Source organism: Mustela nigripes, chromosome 3 (assembly GCF_022355385.1).
Source record: "Mustela nigripes isolate SB6536 chromosome 3, MUSNIG.SB6536, whole genome shotgun sequence".
Taxonomy (NCBI): domain Eukaryota; kingdom Metazoa; phylum Chordata; class Mammalia; order Carnivora; family Mustelidae; genus Mustela; species Mustela nigripes.
The window spans coordinates 97,534,759-97,555,141 of record NC_081559.1 but is presented as its reverse complement, the minus strand read 5'-3'; the positions used below and the strand labels follow the sequence as shown (position 1 = coordinate 97,555,141).

The following is a 20,383-nucleotide window of genomic DNA, read 5'->3' as shown; positions in this document are numbered from 1 at the left end:
TTCTCTCGGTATTGTCTGTCTCTGTCAAATAAATAAGTAAAATCTTTTTTTTTTTAAAGATTTTATTTATTTATTCGACAGAGAGAGATCACAAGTAGGCAGAGAGGCAGGCAGAGAGAGAGGAAGAAGGAGGCTCCCTGCTGAGCAGAGAGCCCGATGCGGGACTCGATCATGACCTGAGCCGAAGGCAGCGGCTTAACCCACTGAGCCACCCAGGCGCCCAATAAGTAAAATCTTTAAAGAAAAAAAGAAACAAATGAAAAAACCCCACTCAAAAGGTAGATACTATGATCTCCAAATTAAATATGGGAAACATGCGACATGCAGAGTCTGAAGCGTACAAAGTCATACAGCTAGAAAAGCTTGAACTCAAAAACAGCTATGACTACAAAGCCCTCGCTAACCATAATACAAAACAATATAACTGCAGAAGTACAAACAAACAAACAAAAAAAGCAATGTTTCCCAAATCTATCTCTTCTGCTCTACCCCTACTACCAATATCCTATTTCAGAATTTCTGCAAAGCTGGTGCTGAGAGGACTGCTTAAAAATTCTCTAGGAAGATCATCTAAATTTATATTCCTAGGTCCAAGCCCTGAGATTCTGAGTCACTGGGTATGGGGTGTTTCCCAGGTAGTTTTTTTAAACCATACCCTAATTCTTGTTCCTTCATTCATTTGCTTGTTCATTCAACAAACATGTGAGTTCATATTATGTATCAAGTTCCATAACTTCATCCCAAATACCTAATCTACATCCGATTCAACTGCATTTCATTCTGCAAATATTCTAAAAGCCCTATTTACAACATTTAACTCCTCTTGTAAAGGATTTTTATTTCCTATCAAGTAAAAATATTTTGAATCAAAGTTCTGCTGACACACAATGAAAACCTGGTACAGTAAGTGCTCAATAAATGTTAATTACCCTTCACAGTATGTAATCTAGATTTGCATTATTACATGATCCTCAATTCCAACGGAAGAGGGTGGTGCAATGTATGCTAACAGGGCTAAATACAAAAAGCAGCTACTCTCTGCTGCATATGAACTTCCTTTTCCTGTATCTGTCCAAATCCGTAAAAGGAGAGCATACATCCTACCTTCACTGCAACTTCCTTGACTCTTCCTGACCACAATAATCTCTCATACAACCTATAGAGCAGCTATTACTATCACAAAAGTAAATATCTTAACACTTGATAAAGTCAATTTTTTATCATCCTAATTTTTTAAAATAATTTTTAGCTCTTATCTCATTAAGATTCTTGAAATCAGACTGTATTATACATTTTCATTACAATTCCAAGAGTGTCTGACCTGCTGCCAAATCTATAGTTAGCCTTGATTTGGCAATACCACTTCTTCTACCTGTGCAACTAATCCTTAAGTTACTAACACTGCTTTATGCCTTTACAACATCATAAATGAATTTTCTCAAAAAAATATCTAAATGATTCATTACTGTTAAAGGCTCATCCTCTATGTAAGGAGACTATTATATAGAGTAGGGACTATATCACATTTATTTGCTACAATACCTTGGGCAAATAGTTTAACCTCTTTAAACCCTAATTTTTTCTGCTTTAAAACAGAGATAATTCTTAGGTTGATGTGAAAAGTAAATGAGATGATATAAAGCACTGGGTCTGACATGTAATTCTTAATAAATATCAGCTGTTAGTATTTCCTGATAAAACGCAGAGTAAATTTTTTCCAGAATTTCAACGTAAGCAAAGTAACATGGAAGTAAGCTAGGAATTCACATATACTATATATATATATATCTTTTACATACATATAATTATATATATGATAGATATACATATATACTAATATAAATAAAAATCTGAAAGATTTCCACAAGAATTCTCTAATTCATTAAATCTAATGCATAAGGCTAAGATTTATAATAATATTTTAAACAAGAAGAGAATTAGCCTTACTAATAAAAACAAAGAAACGTACATAATTCTGATAAGGGCTCAGGAATCCCCACAGTGTAACAGAAAGAACACAGGGCTTCAATACAGAAAAGCTTAAGTTCAAATAGCAACTCTTACCAGCTGCTAACTACATGCCACTAATAAAGTAATTTATATTTCTCCAATCCTGTTTGCTCATTTGTAAAATGAGGTAAAAATGACTGTCACAAAACTAACAAGATAAATCCTGGCCAGCATGTCCTCCGTAGTGCTCCATAGTGGAGCTTCCCATTCTGTGCTTAAAAATAAATTTCTGAACTATGTCTTACAATTAGGCTGGAAAGTTCATTAGATAAAATATATATACACAACCCAAAGTCTGTATTTCAACACAGAATGTGCATGCAGGGAAAGAGACTGGTGGGGAAGGAAAGGAGAAAGATTTTAGGTAAGTCTAAGTAAGAAAGTGACTTCTCTTTCATTCCCATCACCCATTTACCCCATCCCCCGACCAACCTCCCTTTCTGTAACCCTCACTGGGTATCATATTAAACTAATGAATAATTGAAAATAATATTAAAAACTAATGATGTACTATACCTTGGCTAATTAAATTTAAATATTTTTTTAAATGCTCCAAAAAAGAAAAAAAAAAGTGACTTCTCAACAGGAGCCTGTTACAATTACTTCAAAGGGCATACAAAACATGACCCCTGAAAGAATAAGAATTTCTGTGTTGTTTTTTTTTTATATATTTTTTTAAAGATTTTATTTATTTATTTGACAGAGAGAGATCACAAGTAGGCAGAGAGGCAGGCAGAGAGAGAGAGGAGGAAGCAGGCTCCCTGCTGAGCAGAGAGCCCGATGTGGGACTCGATCCCAGGACCCTGAGATCATGACCTTAGCCGAAGGCAGCGGCTTAACCACTGAGCCACCCAGGCGCCCAGAATTTCTGTGTTTTTTATTGAAGGCACGGATTGCATGGAGCACTGGGTGTAGTGAAAAAATGAATACTGTTATGCTGAAAATAAATAAATTTAATTTAAAAAAAAGAATTTCTGCGTTTTTTGGTAACAAGAAGATACTGTAAATGTTTCTGCCCTTGAAGATAGCTGGAGAAATAGTGTTGTTTTTAAATATTATGTACAGAATTCACATAGTTAACATGAACTTCCCACTGTTTTTCCCCACCCACTCTCTCTTCCCCACTGGTTCTCAAAGAAGATCATCCTATTTGTACTAATTGCTAGAATGTGGCCACAGTATGAATTATATAAGCTCCTCATCCATTGACTCTAAACAAAATATTTATGCTTACATTTTAAAATTATACTAGGAAGCTTATGTCAATTACAGAAATTCCTGAACTCATTATAAATCTGAATATATCTAGATACCAATATATAGCGCTCCAGCAGGGCCATATTAACCTCTGCTATCATAATGGAAATTTACCACAGCAGTACTGATCAGATACAAAAAAGAGACATGGGGCACCTGGGTGGCTCAGCTGGTTAAGTGTCTGCCTTCAGCTCAGGTCATGATTCCAGGGTCCTGGGTTCGAGCCCCACATCGGGCTGTCTGCTTGACCAGATGCCGCATCTCCCTCTCTCACTACCCCCTGCTTGTGTTCCCTCTCTCACTGTGTCTCTCTCTGTACAATAAATACATAAAAACTTTTAAAGAGAGAGAGAGACATAAAGGGGAAAAGGAAATTTGACAATGCAGAGCTCTATAATTGAGCTATAGCATTAAAACAAGTATATAAGGAGTTCCTTTATTTGGCTTGAATGTTGAAGAAGTGAGTGAAAACATACAAAAAATAACTTAAGATCCTCTTAAACTTTGCAAGTGTTACAATTTCATAAAAATGCTTTTGAAAAAAAAGTTTCCCTCACAACTGATAGTTCTGTAATTTAGTTCTTAAGCAACCAGTTCTATCAATGAAAATCTCTACACAAGTATTTTTCCTACAGCACTATTCCAACGCAGACCAAGAAAGTGTGCAGAGATGACATCAATATGAAAGAAACAATTATTTCTAAATAATTTTCCAAAGGAGTTTTTTTTTTTTTATGATCTCAGCTTAGGTGATTCTTTATCTTATGTGGAGATAAAGGATCTTTGCTGAAGAATCTCTAACTTTGGTCTGGGGTTTAAACTGCGTGTTTCCTAACTCTTAAATAGCTTTTCTTATTGGTGAACACTAAGTTTCATAGATGGCCACTTTTTCCAGTCATCTTTTTCCTAACTTATATGATGAAATGGAACAAGCAACCAGATTCAGGTTATGACTTTTCACTTATTTTTTTAATTTTTTCACTTATGTTAAGTGGGTAATTGTAATTATAGACCAAATAGATGAAGCATTCTCTAAAGCACAAATTACAGGCACACAATTTGCATCTGGGGACCACAGTGCTCTGGAACATAAAACTCCCCGTGAAGGCCTTACTTAAATATGCTTATCACAGTCCCAATTTCAAAGAGCTATCCACTTCGTGCTAATAAAGCTGCAGGTGTGACTTTCCAGGAGTTGCATTAATAGGCAACACAAAAGACCAAAAACCTTTTGAAGACCAAAATAAATGGAGCTCTGACAGATGGTTAAAAAAAAAGGTGAAAGGCAATGGGGAATCCTAATTAGTTCCATTTAAATCATGAGTGTCCAGTTAACTACCTCACCTTGTGAGGTAAAATTAATGCATTCAAGTAAAATGTAATAAGGTAGTAATAACTGAAATATTAACACAAAAATAACCCTAAGTATGGACTGAACCCCTCTCACATCTCCTGGTCACTCAGCATGTGTTTCAAATTCAGGGTTGCCCTATCAGAAGGAGGTCACTTAAGGACAGTTAACCTCAATGAAATATACTAACGCAAAAATAACCAGAACTGATTTCGAAAGGGGAAAAACAGTGAGAAAAAGTAACATCTTACTTGTTACCATGTTAGTTGTTAGGACTACAATTATCTACACTAATTTTATTAACAACCCAATAATTTCTAAAGCATAAATTATTAATTATGTAGCAGTATTTTTCACTTTAACAAAACACACCTGAAAATTCCTTCTCACTCGGACTAATCTAATTTTAAAACTGACCCTAAGCATGAAACTACTCACCAATTTGAGGAGGAAAAAAAAGAAAAAAAAAAAATATATATATATAGGCTCAAGAACATTAGACAGGATTTAAAAAATATTTAATAAGCTGTCCATCAAAACAATACATTTAGAAGTTCCAAGGCTAAAGTAGGCTCTTGTTTCCCAAAGGAAAAGCTAATAAATCGGTGTTTCCTCATGCACGGCTGGGATTTTGGAAAGGCACACTACCAAAGTTCAGAGCATGAAGACTAGAGCTAGAGCTGTTTTACAGAGAACAAACCGAATGAGGCGTCTGTGTATACAATACCTTAAACAACAAAAGTCTGGTGAATAATGAAAGGAGGGAAACTTCGCTAATACTCTACCTCTCATAACCCCCCGCCCACTGGATTATTTTGGGAATTAGAAATATAACCATATATCGGCACAGGACACACACTCCCAACACTGCAACATTAAGAAGTCATTCCACATTAAAATATAGACAGTATTTCTAATGAAAATACAAAGTGTGCCAAAACTCTAAAATGCGTGTTTATGCACTTTAACGGCAGTCTACAGTTAAAAAGGCTATCCTACAGATCTGGTAACTCCATGAAAAGCAACCATGCCCCTTTATAGCTCTACACCTTCCTTCTCGATTTTGAGATACCTTCACAAAACGAACGCACACAACCTATTTTCTTTAGTGCTTCCCGTCCTCCCGCCCCACGAAACATCAATGCATATATATTTTTAAGTTCACATAAACTGGTAACTGGCACCTGTAATTCAATGTTTGGAATACGCTTAATTTTGAAAGTTCTAATAAGATGTGTTCAGGTTGGAAGCGAAAAACTACCTTATAAGGGTATAAAAGACTGAAAGCAGGAAGCGGCTTTGACAAAACTAAGGAAGTTGCAGCGCGCTTGCTCACTGGGGGACTTTTTTGAGGCAAGAGAAGTAACACATGACATCTTTCTCTCTCAAATTAAAATGTGACTTGGTCCACCGGTATAGGCGCAGTAGGAGATGGGAAAGACCGGAGTCGGAATAGGAGAGGAGGTGGGTGGTCAAATAAAAGCCCCGACCTAGGTTCCCATTTTCAGAGTCTGATTCTTCCCTTTCCCCACCCACACCCCTGGGCAGAGTGTTGTCACAGCAATCTTGCAAAACCTACAAGGAGTGCTTCTCTTTTCTCGCTCCTCTGCCGGCTGTCCCCGCGCTCGATCCACTCGGTCCCCAAATCCACGGGCAGGAAGGGACATGGAGGCAAAGGAGAGCCGGGTGCACGGGGTCTGAGACCACCCCGACCGCACCGCGGGCCCTGGAGGGGCGACCGGCCCCACGTCTCCTTGGGCGGCGCTGCCCACCGCGATGGGGGAAGGGCTGGGAGGGGTCGCACGGAGCAAGCCGCTCCCAAGGGGTTTCTCGGCCCCGCGCCCCCGCCCCGGTCCCAGCGGGTGAAGCCAGGCAACAAGGGAGGCCCTGGCTCCGGGCCCCACCCCTGGCAACACGGCGCGGCTAAGATTGACACGGCCGGCGGCACCACCTTGCCGCAGCACACATCTGCCGACCTCCACCCACCCCCGCCATTTTCCCACCTCCGCTTCAGTTTCCCCACCCCCTCCCCCGCCCGTCAGCCCCCTTACCCCGTGCCACAGTCCACCACACAGGCCGGCAGCCGTCCCGCCATCTTCCTCCTCGCCTGCTACTGCCGCTGCCGCCGTCTGCTCCGTGCTGATTGGGGCCAGGGATTGGCGGCAGGAGATCGGAGCTATCTGACCATCCACAGCCGGGCCGCCGTCTCCGTCCGGGGGGGGAGCCGGGAAGCCGAAGCAGTAGCGAGAAAGCAGCAGGCTCGGTCAGCGGCTACCACTTCCGCAACCCAGGCGGGCAGACAGTCCCCGCCCTGCCCCGCCGCGGCCTCCTCCCCCTCTCTCCCCTCCTCCTCCCTCCTGCCCCCACCCTACAACTTCTTCCCCCCACGCCGCCTTGCCCCGGGAAGCCAAGATGGCCGCCGGTGCCGCCGCCCCGGCCAGGCCAGGCCCAGGCCGCGAGCGCTCCCCCTTCCGGCTCCGAGCGGGAGGGGCGAGAGAGCATGCGCAGTGACGTGCTGCCGCCCGCTGCTGCTCACGTCCCGACGTTAATGAAGTCCACTTCGGGTTTTCCCAGAGGGTAGGGGCGGGGAAGTCGGCCGGAGCCTCTGATTCTCCTGAAGCTGGAAGGGTTCTTTAGTTTCAATTACTAATGTGCTAGGATGGAGGAACTGCAACCCCCAGCCGCGAATATCTTCTCCATTTCCCCGGGGAAAACTGGCTTAATAGAAAACGTTCTACACACAACCTTCTTGTAACTTGGAGAGTCCGCTTTTCTGGGTGGAAATGAGCGATATCAGACCGAGGGTGAGCACTCGGGTGGGATGGGTAATCAAAGGCTTGCTCCGTATCCCTTCTGCCTGCGTGCGGAGTTTTTAGTCATTTACACCTGTGCATTGTTACATTGCACAGGACAAGTGTTACAACATTGTCTAGATTGTAGGCCACCCCAGGGGCAGGCCTGTACCCACGAGGAAGACAAACCTCCTCGGAGTGCGTTCTACATAATGTTCTCTATAAACGAACGGTCCGTTATTCAAGGCTTTTGGATGACGGCAAAGATAACCTCTGCAATAGTTCAGGCTTTTACTGTTTTACCAGCAGGATTATACCAAAAAAATTAGGAAAAAAAGGTTAAAAACTGGAAAGCCTAGAACAATGGTTTTCAAACTTAAATGTGCATCAGAGTTACCTGGAAGGCTTGCTGAAACAGATTGCTGGGCCACATGCCTGGAGTTTCCTGTTTAGGCGGTCCGGAGAAGGGCCTGGTAATGTGCATTTCCAACAAGTTATCGGGTGATGGCGTGGGACCCCACCTGGGGAACCTAGAAGTTTAACAGCTTTCCACCCGATTTATCTTCCGATAAATCATCAATTTGCTTATGTAGCTGAAATAAAAAATATTTTCCCTAAGAAGGGATGTCTTATTCACAACAGAAGTTAAAAGTAAGTTGTTAGACTGGGCTGCGAGATGGAAAGTGGGCTTTTCACCTATCTGACAGGTAAGTATTGCTCACCTACTCAATTATGGCAGGGACCCTACTGCTCCTGAGTAGTCATTGGGCACAAAATAGATAAGGTCCTTATCTCAAGAGTTCACAGTTTAGTGGGAAAACATAAATTGTGTTAAAAGCAATACCAGAGAGCAGGGGGCTATGAGAAATGAAAATTAAGGGTGGGAGAATGGGAGGGAAGTGGAATATAGGGAAGGCTTCTCTGACAAAGTGACATTTTAAAGATGAGGCAGGAGATAGGGAAAAGGGTGAGGAGGAAGGGGAGCCCTCCAGAACAGGAAATGGCAAGTCAAGGACCTGAGGTGGGAAAGAGCTTGGATCCTTTCACCAATTCAAAGAAGACCCAAATGGTCAAAGTGAAGTGAGTCAGGGAAGTTGCAATGGGAGATGGAGCCAGGGAGATAAGAAGAATCAAAATACAAGGATTTGTAGACTTCTAAAAGCAGCCTGGAAGCCATCAAAGAGATTTAAGCAAGGAAAGGTGGCTGCTTGGTAGAGAATGGACCCCACAAATTAAAGATGGAAGTGAATGGTCTTATAATACATTGTGTGCTATAAACCAGGGATAGGAATTATGTGAGCAGTAACATCCAGATGGGACCAAACATGCAGAGAGACAACTTAGAGAAATCATCATCACCAACTAGTGCCCAGCACATCCACAGCTACTCACAGAAAACAGATAAATAATCCTCTGGGGAGGCTTTCCTCAGTGATTGTCTTCCAAGAAGTCATGCAGAAGCGGTTCTCTGTTCAGATGCATAGTTGCTTTTCTCCCTACATTTTAGAAGACACTAAGTGAGGATTCTTTGCTGCCTTTCACAACAGCAGATATTTAAGGTCATTTAAGGTCATTTCATCTTTGAGAAAAGATACCTGAAGATCAGCTGTGTCAGAAAAGGGAAATGTGGGTTGGTTGGGGTAAACAGTTGTTTCCAGCAATACCAGTAGTAAGTCAGGAGCAAAAGGATCTTACCAAATGGGTCCTGAGAACCGAGGTTGGAACTTAAACAGGTCCATCAGGGAAACCCACACTGGTGGATCCTCAAGATGGCTGCTCACATACAGGCCATGTGTGGTTTGTCACAGAAATAGTTACATCAAGGGTCAGGAACTGGAATGCTCCCAGGGTCCAAACAGGTGCATTATGTGTAAAGAGGACCCTGAGGAGGTTTGGTGATATGGAGAGTCCACATCCCCACCAAAGGCAGTAGAAAACTTGCTCCACAGAGATGTAGACGCAGTGTTGCCCAAACTTCCCTTTGTGGGGGGATAATCTATATTTTTTATCTGTTGGTAACTAATTCTCTGCAGGCTATATCTGACCTGCAGGCTACCAGTTTTCAACTGTTTGAAAAGTTTTCAACTTTTGATCTGGGAAGCTCTTCAACATTTACATAGAGATTGTATTCAAATATGCAGCTCAGGTCAGTGCTAGATACTGTATCTCATCAGCATAAGGGAAGCTTCTAGGATAGTCTCTTTCATGGAGTCAAGTCTGCTCTTTGTAAAAGATGCAACTGTTAGAAACCTTTGGAAGCTTCTAACACTCACTGATGGCATTATTTATGCTTGTTCCTCATAATTTGTCTACCCAAAAACACTTTGCTTGCTTAAGACCCCTCCTACTTCCTACTTCCTAGTGCCAGAATTGGTGAGCCTCTGGAGTGTTGCTGTGGTTCAGCCTTCCTCAGCGTCATGCAGCCTTCAGATGCACATCTAGCGAGAGTGCATCTGACCACCCTATTTGCATATGTGCCCTTCCTCCTCCAAATACAGAGAAGCAGAGGATGTCGGAGCTAGAAGGGCTCACAGAGATCATCCTTAGACAAGAAAAGGAAAGCAGTGGTGGATGGGTGGGGTTTGTTTGCCCCATACCCATTCATCCCTAATAGCACCCCAATTTCCTTTTAGTTCAGATCAACTTGTCACTTTCTAAGCCGGGTACCCAACATTTCAAGCATTTGTGAGTCTTGTAATATCTTTCCAAGAAAGCCCCTTTTGCTTAAATTGGTAGTAATCAGCTTTCATTGCTTACATCAAATTTAAGAATACTAAGTGATACAGAGGACAACAGAATTTAAGTGACTTTCCCAGTATCTCAGAGAAACTAGGGAACAGGACCCGGACCAAAGCCCAGCTCTTTTCAGGGCTCTTTAGTTGTAATGCCACAGCATTGTTTAATTTTGACTGATATACTAGTTAACCAGTTACTGTGAGATTTCCTAAGTTATTTGTGTTTTAAGGCCAATTTAGCAAACGTTTCTGGATCTTAAATGTCCAAGAAACTCACGTATCACTCAATCTCCATTATGTTAAAATGAGAAATGTTATTTTTTTTTAAAGATTTTATTTATTTGACAGATCAAAAGTAGTCAGAGAGGCAGGCAGAGAGAGAAGAGGAAGCTGGCTCCCTGCTAAGCAGAGAGTAGATGCAGAACTCGATCCCAGGACCCTGGGATCATGACCTGAGCCAAAGACAGAGGCTTTAACCCACTGAGCCACCCAGGATCTACATGATGTTGTTGCTTTTAAATCAACCTAAGTACTTGCTGCAAGGATGACTATTTGCAAATTAGCAGACCAATCAAATCCACAAAGAATATTGATTAAGGGCAGATAGATAAATGGTCAAGCTGTCCATACAGCCTAATGGTGAGAGGAAATGGCTGTGAATCTTGGCTTCTCCCTAGTCCCATTGTGTGATCTTAGTCAACTAACTTAGTGTAGAGACAGCACTGAACTTAGAATCAAGACACTTGAGGGTGGGGATTCCTGGGTGGCTCAGTTGGTTAAGCGTCTGGCTGTTGGTTTTGGCTCAGGTTGTCATCTCAGGGTCGTGAAATGGAGCCCTGTGTCAATCTCAGAGTGCAATACAGAGTCAGCTTAAGATTCTCTCTTCCCTTCTTTCTGCCCTTCTGGCTCATGCACTCAAGCTCTGTCTCTCAAATAAATAAATAAATAAAATCTTAAAAAAAGAGAAAGAGACTTGAGAATGAATTCTTTAATCTATTTTAATCTATAAATTTGCAGAAATAACCTATGGGGTTGTTTAAAGCTTGAATTTTAGGAAAGGATATTATAAATTAGAGAATGATCTTATATGGACAAATCAAGAGGACGGTGGTGTAATTTTAAATTAATGACTCTTACTTATTACCTAGACATACAGACTTAAACATCCAAAAATGTGTCCTCCTCATCACAGAGGTTATCTTGTGGCCTACATGCTTACTCTTTTCATGCTACCATTGTGCAGAATATTTTTAGAAGATCTCCTACAGACTTGCCTTCAGAGCCCATGGCACATTCTCTTAAATGTCTCCCTTGGTGGCTGGTCTTGGCCTTTTGTGGTTAGATTTGATTTTGGAATTGGTCAAAAGTCATTTGTGTAAGAGCTCAAGTTCAGTGAATAAAATGGCAGATCAACTAGAGCTGTTTTTTTGATGGAACTGCTTTGTGTGACTATAAAGTAATAAAACTAGTTTTCATAAGTGACTTTCTCAACTGCTACTGCCCACAAACTTCTAAAATGAAGTTCTGGAATGATTTTACTCCATGGCTACATCCCTGGGATAAAATATCTTATACTCATTATATGCTTCATTTCAATTGAAAATATATTTCATATAGTAATAATATTGTACAGTGTTTGAAAGGAGGTGAGAATCTGTGGGATCTATCACTATCTGGTCTCCATCACCACTGCAAAAAAATGAAGTTTATTTAATATATAAATCAGTTGGAAAGAAAATACAGGTTAGACTCCCTCACCCCCTCCCACATACATCATATTACATATAAACACAAGTTGCAGATAGACTACATAAATCTTCAATATAGAGTAAAATCCATATTCCTCATTGTGGTCTGCTAAGCCCATTGTATCCGGGTGCCTGCCTCCCTTTCCAACTTCTCCTGTCCCTCATGAGTTAGCCACATAAGCCTTCTTGCTCTTCCTCACACACACTGAGGCTGTTTCTACCTGTGTCTTTTCCCTGGACTTCTGTCCTATCATTAGTTATTCCAGAATCCATTTAAATTTCATTTGCTCAGGACAGCCTGTTCTGACCACCGATTCTCAAGGAGACTTTCTCACTCCCCCATGTCACCATGTTTTAATTTTCTAATGAAATGCCTTTTTTATATACTGGTTTATTTGCTTATTATCTATCTCAACCAGAAAAACATGCCCTCTAAAATCTGAAAAGGAATGGGCTGATAACAAGTGCACAACAAATATCAATTGAATGAATTAGTTAAAGAACAAAAATAAGACTCTAAATATATTAGAATAAAATTTAGGAAAATATTTGTATAATCTCAAAGTGGGAGAGACTTTCTTAAGTAGAGACTCATAGCTATTAACAGAAAGACTTGGTTATATAAACAATTGGATTTTCATTGGCTAAAGCTTTTTCTAGAAATTATAGATTAAAAAAATATTTATATTACATATAACAAAGGTTAATATTCTAAGAGTTAAAAACAATAATTAAAGTGCAAATAATCCAACAGAAACATTGGCAAAGGCTATTAACATAAACTCCCTACAGAGGAGTAAGACAATTAAAATAGACAACTATCATAGAAAAAGAGGCTTTTCATTGCTGATAGTAAGGGAAATACAAATTAAACAATGGTAACATCTTTAACCCACACTTCACAACATTTAAAATGAGAAAAAAGAGGCACCTGGGTGGTTCAGTTGGTTAAGTGGATGCCTTGGGCTTAGGTCATGATCCCAGGGGGATGATGAAGCTGGGCTCCTTCTCAGCAGGGAGTCTATTTCTCCCTCTCTCTTTGTCCCTCCCCCTGCTTATGCACACTCCCTCTCACTCATCCTCTCTCAAATAAATAAATACAATCTTAAAAGAAATACGATAAAATGAGAAAAATATGCAGAGCTGATAAGTGTACATGCACTTGCATTGTACACCGTTCTGAGAACATGAATTGCCCCACTTCCTACGAAGTTAGCCATTGATCTCAATTTTTTTAATTTATGTGTATTAGTATGTATTAGTCTTAGGAATCCCATTTTGGTGAATCCTAAAAAAATAAAAGTACTATAATAGGAGGGAGAGAAGATTATGATCATGAAGAATTATTTTTAAAATTTGGAGTTTTAGAAATACATTCTTTTTTTTTTTTAAGATTTTATTTACCTATTTGACACAGAGAGAGAGCACAAGCAAGCAGAGCAGTAAGCAGAGGGAGAGGGAGAAGCAGACACCTGCTGAGCAAGGAGCCCAACGTGGGACTTGATCCCAGGACCCTGGGATCATGACCTGAGCCGAAGGCAGACACTTAAAGGACTGAACCACCGAGGTGCCCTAGAGATACATTCTTCAAGTTCCTCTCTGACCAGGTAAATCTCAGGTTTCTTCTAACATAGAAGAAGGGGAGCTTGGGTCTTAAGAGGCATTCACAATCTCTTCCATATGTCAGTAATAACCTGCAGGACAATGTAGCAGAGACTGGTATTTTGTCTTCTCCTTAGTAACAATACCTGAATTTTACTAATGAGCCTGTGTGCCCCAAAAAAGGCAATATTTCTCAATTGCATTTGCAGCTGATTGTGGCAGTGCAATTAAGTTTTGGCCAGTGAGATACAAGTAGAAGTAGTGGAGTTTCTAGAAAATAACTTTAAAAAAAGTTTACTCAGAATACCAATTTTTTCCCCTTTGCTTTTCTTCTGCCTACACCGTGGATAAAGTACCTGGAGCTCTTCAGCCGCTATGAATGGTTAACTGACCTTGAGACCAGGAGCCATGTCCTAAGGAAGATGGGGCAGAAAAATGGAAGGAGCTCAGGTTCCATATGGCCCTGAAGTGCCATATTAGCCCTTGACCACCTACATTCAGGCTTATTTTACATAAGAGAAAAATAAACCCTTAGTGGTTAAGCCACCATAATTGGGTGTTTTTAGTTATATGCAGCTGAATCTCATCCTGATTGATAATGCCGTGGGTGATCAATAGGGACTGGAGAGACCATATTAAATTCGAAAGCCCATACAGCATCAGTAATATTATCGCCATGTAGGCATGTGGAGCCAGATCTTCCAGTTTTTCATATTAAATTTTCCCCAATATTTTGCCAACAAAACGTTTTCTTTGCTGTATCTAGACCAAAGGCCACCAGTTTGTGACCTTGGATTTGTAGTGTGATCTAATATTTGGAAAGATGCACAAAAGCGGGGGGTAAGAAAGGGAGAAAGGAAGGAAGACCTCCTGCATGACACAAAATGAAGAAACCTTTTAGAACCTCTAAAAGTAAGGAGAGTTTAATTCGAGCCCAAGTGAAGACCGCTGCCTGGGGAACATGTTCTTTACAGGGAAGAATGTGCTCCAGAGAATGAACTGTCTTTAACAGAGTTAAGTACTTTCTACATCTTATCAAAGCTCAGCAACTTATAGATTCACATATAGAGAGGAATCATGAATTTTATCGTAAAGCATTGCAGGCAGTGGGAGCACTGATGGATATCTCAAGGATAAGACAGTTTCCCATTAGGCTACTCATTCACAAAGCAGATGTACAATGCGTGCATGGCAGGCCATAAATCAGGCTCTGGGTTTGAACAAAGTTTATGTACAGTCATGTTGATTTAGAATGAAAGCTACAATGGCTTCCTTTGTATATCAGGCCTTTAAAGAGGTTTTTTTTCATCACTATATATGTACCTTACCCTCCCCTTTCCACAGTCTTGCTTTCTGTGGTTTCAGTCACCTAGGGACAGCCACGGTCTGCAAACAGATGACACTCCTGAAGTAGCCTCAAAGGTCAATAGTAGCCTAACACCATATCACAACACTTGTGTCGTTCGCCTACTTCATCACATCACATAGGCATTTTATCATCTTACGTCATCATGACAAGAGCAATAAGACATCTTGAGACAGAGTGAGAGAGACCACAATCACATAACCTTCATTACAGTATGTTGTTATATTTATAATTGTTCTGTCTTACTGGAAGTTATTGTTAACCTCTGACTGTGCCTAATTTATAAATTAAACTTGATTATAGGCATGTACATACAGGACAAACATATATAGGGACCAGTATTACCCACGGTTTTGGGAATCCACTGGAAATCTTGGAATATATTGTCCAAGGATGAAGGGGACCACGGTACCTACTTATATGTGGTTTAAACATAGAGACATTATGGAAGATTGCACAGAAAACAATGGAAATCTAAAAGGAGATGCGACTGAAGGGGGAGGTTATTGACTTTTTCCTTTAACTCTGAATTTCCTGTCTTGTTACAATGAATACACATCAATTTTGTAATATAAAAAGTCTAATAAGATAAGAGGAAAATTGCTGAAGTTAGCCAGACTGAAACTCCAATGCAAATGCCACAACATAACCATAGAAAGCTTTTAGGATAACCCAGTCAGAGGAAGTTCAATTTGTTTAGGAGCAAGTCATTAATTTAAGTATTAATACCTAAAACTAGAAAATACAGATTTGAGAGGGAAGGCATACACATATTATAGGTTACAGTGACTTTTGTTAGGTGTAGATGAACTGGAGGTCACATATATATGCCTGTCAATTACAGAAAAAAATGCTCCAGGAAATGGTACCCTCATTATTTTTTCAATGAAAGATAAAAAGAAGTACATTCTTAGTTCTCTAAAATTACATTGTGGCTCAATGTGTGCATTGCATTTAGTTTAACACATTATGCTATTTTATTAAAATCGATTCTAGTTTTGGAGTAACTCAGATTTTTAAATATTTATTGCTTTTTTTTTTTCCTGCTTGCCTCTCAGGCATTGCAATGCTCTTGAAAACACATATTTCAAAAATGTCCTGGCTTCTCATTCCAATTTAAAACTGCATTTGGTTCCAGTTTGAGGAGAAGAAACTAAATTGTGAATACATTTGTTGAGACACATTTATTTTCATCCTTTGGTAGATTTGACAACCTGTAACAGTTCTCACATTTCTGGAACAAGTCCACTAATTATAGAAGAAACTAATAATAACAATATGATAAATAATAAATTACTTAACTGTATGGAATTATCCAAAATGAAGTCATTGAACTTTCTCCGTGTGCTTGTTCCCCCCAACCCCAACCTACCCCGACATGCACCATGTACCACAACAGCATATATGCCTAGGAAATTGTGATACTTAAATAGTAGTCAACTGCTCTAACATGAAGTCAGTGTTTTTCTCATAGAATAATAATTGTACATGAGAGTCTTGGTATTAACAAATGAGTAAACTGGAGCACAGAACTAAGTGACTTATTTAAGATCTCACAACAAACTAGTACAGTGTATCTCTACTTAAATATGTCTCTAGAGGTTCATAGATGATAAGAGCTATATTGAAAATCCAAACGATTGGGGTGCCTGGGTGGCTCAGTTGGTTAGACATCTGTCTTGGGCCAGGGTTCTGAGATCCAGCTCAGTGGTGAGCCTGATTCTCCCTCTTCCTCTGCCTGCCTCTCCCCCTGCTTGTTCTCTCTCTCTCTCAAATAAATACATAAAATATATTTTTTAAAAGAAAGAAAATTCAAACAATTCTTGCGAACTATAACAAATTCAATGATGTTATAAAATCTTGGCATAATTTCTAGTAGGTAGAGACACTTACGATGGTAAATTAGAGAAGCCAAACTCAAATCAGCTCAAAAATTAAAAAAAAAAAAATTCTTTAGAATGAGTGATTTCAAATAAGTGTAAATTCCGAGAGGCAACTGGGTTCAAGTGTCGCTGGATGCAAAGCTCAAAAACAGCAGAATCTGCCTCTCTCTTTTTGGCTTTGCCTGCCACTGTGGTCATTCTCAGGCAGCTTTACTAACACAGTGGCAAAAGCGGCCTATGTTCTAACAGTTCATCAACAGCGGGGCAGAGAGCACATCTTTCTCAATGGCCTGAACAAAGGAATTGGGAGTAGCTCTCATTGGCTGGTATGCATTGGGTGTCCTTCCTGGCCACTTCACTGGAGCTAGTTGGCTAAGCCTGAGTCACATACTCTACCTCTTCCCTACAAATTCCATCAAAAAGAAGTACCTGTATAGGAAGTGGAGGAGGCATAGTCACACAGCGGAAAAAGTGCTTATTACCCAAATAGAAGTAATGAATATAAGGCAAAGAAAAACAAAATCTATTAAATTTACATTGAATCGTAAACTGATATACAATTAAGTGCTAATTTCTTGCTTAGTGGTTGGGTGCTCCTGGTATTTTCATTAAAAAAAAAAAAAAAAAAAACAAAAAACAAAAAACTACCAACCCTCTAGAAGAGGATACTGTAATACCAGGAAAAACTGAAATATGCTGAAAAATATTGTTGAATTTGGAAAAAAAAAAGATGCATGGTATGTGTATGTGTATACTGACAGTCCATAAATGAAAACAAAGGCAAAAGAAAAATTAAGATGTTGGACATCTGCCAAACATTACATTAATTTAAATGCTTAATTATTCCCTCAATCCTGTACTGGGAAAGCAATCATTATGTTTTTGCAGTAGCATTTGTTTATTTTGGTTTCCATTTCATCTCTAATGCTGATGAGCTTGTGCTAACTTCACTTAATCGTATTCCATTGGAAGGCATATAATTATTCAGTCCATAAAGAGTAATGGCCTCATACATAGCTAATTTTTATCACAGTGTAACTAGAACTCTGCTCATTCATTTCTCCATTTGTTCATTTATGCATGGGCCAGTTACGAACCAGGAACAACGCTGGACATAAGATTAGAGAGATGAGTAATCTGCAGCCTCACCCCCTGAAGAAGTCAAAGTGCAATGACGGAAACACACAAATAAAAGTTAAAGAACACTATGGCAAGGGATTTGCACAGGTCTTTAGAAGCAGAGGAGGACCCATAACTTACACAGCTGAGAGACCAGGCAACGCTTCAAAAAAGAAGGTGTAGGGCATTCTTTCCAGGGCAAAGAGGGTGACAGGTAATTCTGGAGAGAATGACATGTGCGGCAACACAAAAGCTTAAAAGGAACCGTGGGAGTTTCAGAAAAAGGATATAATTGTGGCTGTGGTATAAGCTGTGTACAGGGTCAGAGTCAAGGTGAATGACTCCTTGTGCTAAGTTTGGACTTGATCTTGCAGTTCGAAAACCCTGGTTCCCAAACTGGGACCCAGCTGACAGCAAAGAGCCATCTGGAGAGCTTGTTAAAAAGACAGATTGCTCAGGCACCACTTCCGGAAATTTGCGTTAAGGAAGACTGTGTTTTAAGAAATTTCCCTGTGTGATTCGGGAACATATGCAAGTTTAGAGAACCACTGTGGGGATCCTTCAGAGGGTACTGGGAAAGAGAATAACATGTTTTGGAAAGACAGCTCCTTGCCAGTGGAAAGTTGCAGTAGAGCAGGTCAAAACAGGAGATGGAGAGACCTGATTAGGAGACCATTGTGATAGAACAAATTGAGAAATGGCTAGCACCCACACGGCAGCCAAGGCAGTGGGGGTGCAGAGGAGGTGAACGCTCAGATATATTTCTGAGAAATGTAACCCTCGGGACTAAATGATCTGTTTGATGTGGGAAGTGGTGTGTGGGGGCGGGGGGGGGAGGGAGGCGGGGGAATCTACTTTGCGAAGGGTGTCCTTGAGAACCGGAAGTAAGAGGCAAGCAGGAGGTGTGGCTGTGTGTACCGCAGGGGGATGTTAGCTCAAGGTGGGGGACCAAGCTGGAGCTTGCCAGGGGCAGGAAGCCAAGGCTTGGGACTGGGCTATGCAAGATCCAGAGGCTCGGTTCTGAGCTTCAAAACTTGCTGACGATCTTCACCTGGGGATACCTCCCTTCTTTGTGCCACTTGGGGTCCCTGCCAATAGTTATCTCTCACAGCCCCTATAGTAGCTACTTAGGCTTTTTCTCTGGCTTATAAACTGAAGCCAGGAATTATGTGACTCTATGTTCTTAGAGCCTAGCCTAGTGCCTGCACATACTTGATGCTTATGTTTCTAAGTAAATGAATTTTATTAATTACCTAGATACAGCTACAGCCTCATTATATCTGTACAGGTTAGGGCTTCGTGTGTGCGTGTGGGGGGGGCGGGTATATAAACTTATATTTCTATAATTGTACATGCTTCCTTTATTACTTTCCAAAATGCACATTTTTATGAAGAATAAGAGTATGCCAGATACAGGGCTTTCTTCCAAACACTAATTATTGCAAGATGCATGTGTAATTAATGAACCAGGCATCTGCCGCAGATATTTAAATTCTACCAAAAAGAGCTTGATTAATAAAAAATTACTTTCTAAAACTTTTAAGCTAATTAATTAAAGACAAGGAGTAATTTTCAATTCAATTATCCAAATAAGTGCATGTGGATCTACAGAGATTATTTTTAAGTAGAGTGGTATGTACTTCAAGGTATCAGTCTTTTTCTCATTGGTAGTACATGGAATAAATAAGAGAGGCTAAAGCCCCAAGGAGTCACTACCATGCAAAATAAATAATAGGACAGAAAATGTAAGGCTAACTGAAAGGATATGTTTTCACTTTCTTCACTGATTGGATCATTCTTTTTTTTTTTTTCTTTAATTCCCTATTATTTTTGCCTTCCTTATTGCAGATGAGCGCCCACTGACTACTGAACTGGAACATCTTATTTACAGGGTTTCAAATCAACAGAAAATTCAAATACTTACAACTTCCCTTTATAATCTACCCTCATGAGAAAAAGCAATGACAAGTCAGCAAGTTAATATCAGTAATTACAAAGTACAATTTCCAAACAGATGTGGGAATTAACATCAGAGAACCAAAAAATGTAAAATAGCAAAGATATCAGCAAAAATTAAGAGAAGTATTTTGAGGGGTACCTGAGTGGCTCACATGGTTAAGCACCTGCCTTCTGCTCAGATTATGATCTCCAGGTCCTGAGATCAAGCCCCAGGTTGGACACCCAGTTCAGCGGGGAGTCTACTTCTCCCTCTCCCCTGCTCATGTTCTCTCCTTCTCTCTCTCTCAAATGAATAAATAAAATCTTAAAAAAAAAAGTAATTTTTGGATTCTAATGCCTACATTTCAAACTGGTTATTTGTACTTAATTTTTATATATGGATACCAAATTATACCTCTCTATCCCTCTTTAACTCTTTGTTATTTCCCCGTGTGTGTAAATGCATTTGATATAACCTAATACTGTGAAAATTTGTAAGTTCCTGTTTCCCCTGATCTCCAGGAGCTTGTTTTATGCTTCTCAACTTATAATTTACAATATGTATGTGCTAGTTCATTGCCC

At 40.1% G+C, this 20,383-nt stretch overlaps 1 protein-coding gene and 1 long non-coding RNA gene across 2 annotated transcripts in view; one reads left to right on the top strand and one right to left on the bottom strand.

Annotated features, from left to right (window-relative positions):
• Positions 1-6,930, bottom strand: part of ACTR3 (actin related protein 3) — a 59,094-nt gene extending 52,164 nt beyond the window's left edge. The window contains exon 1 of the mRNA XM_059394418.1: positions 6,670-6,930. Coding sequence (XP_059250401.1) covers positions 6,670-6,713 — 44 coding nt within the window. The 5' untranslated portion in view covers positions 6,714-6,930. The remainder of the gene's footprint in view (positions 1-6,669) is intronic.
• A 131-nt stretch (positions 6,931-7,061) lies between these two features.
• Positions 7,062-20,094, top strand: LOC132013942 (uncharacterized). The gene is made up of 3 exons (XR_009403174.1): positions 7,062-7,422; positions 13,311-13,500; positions 19,712-20,094. It is a non-coding gene; the product is annotated as an uncharacterized LOC132013942 (long non-coding RNA).
• The last annotated feature ends 289 nt before the right edge of the window (positions 20,095-20,383 follow it).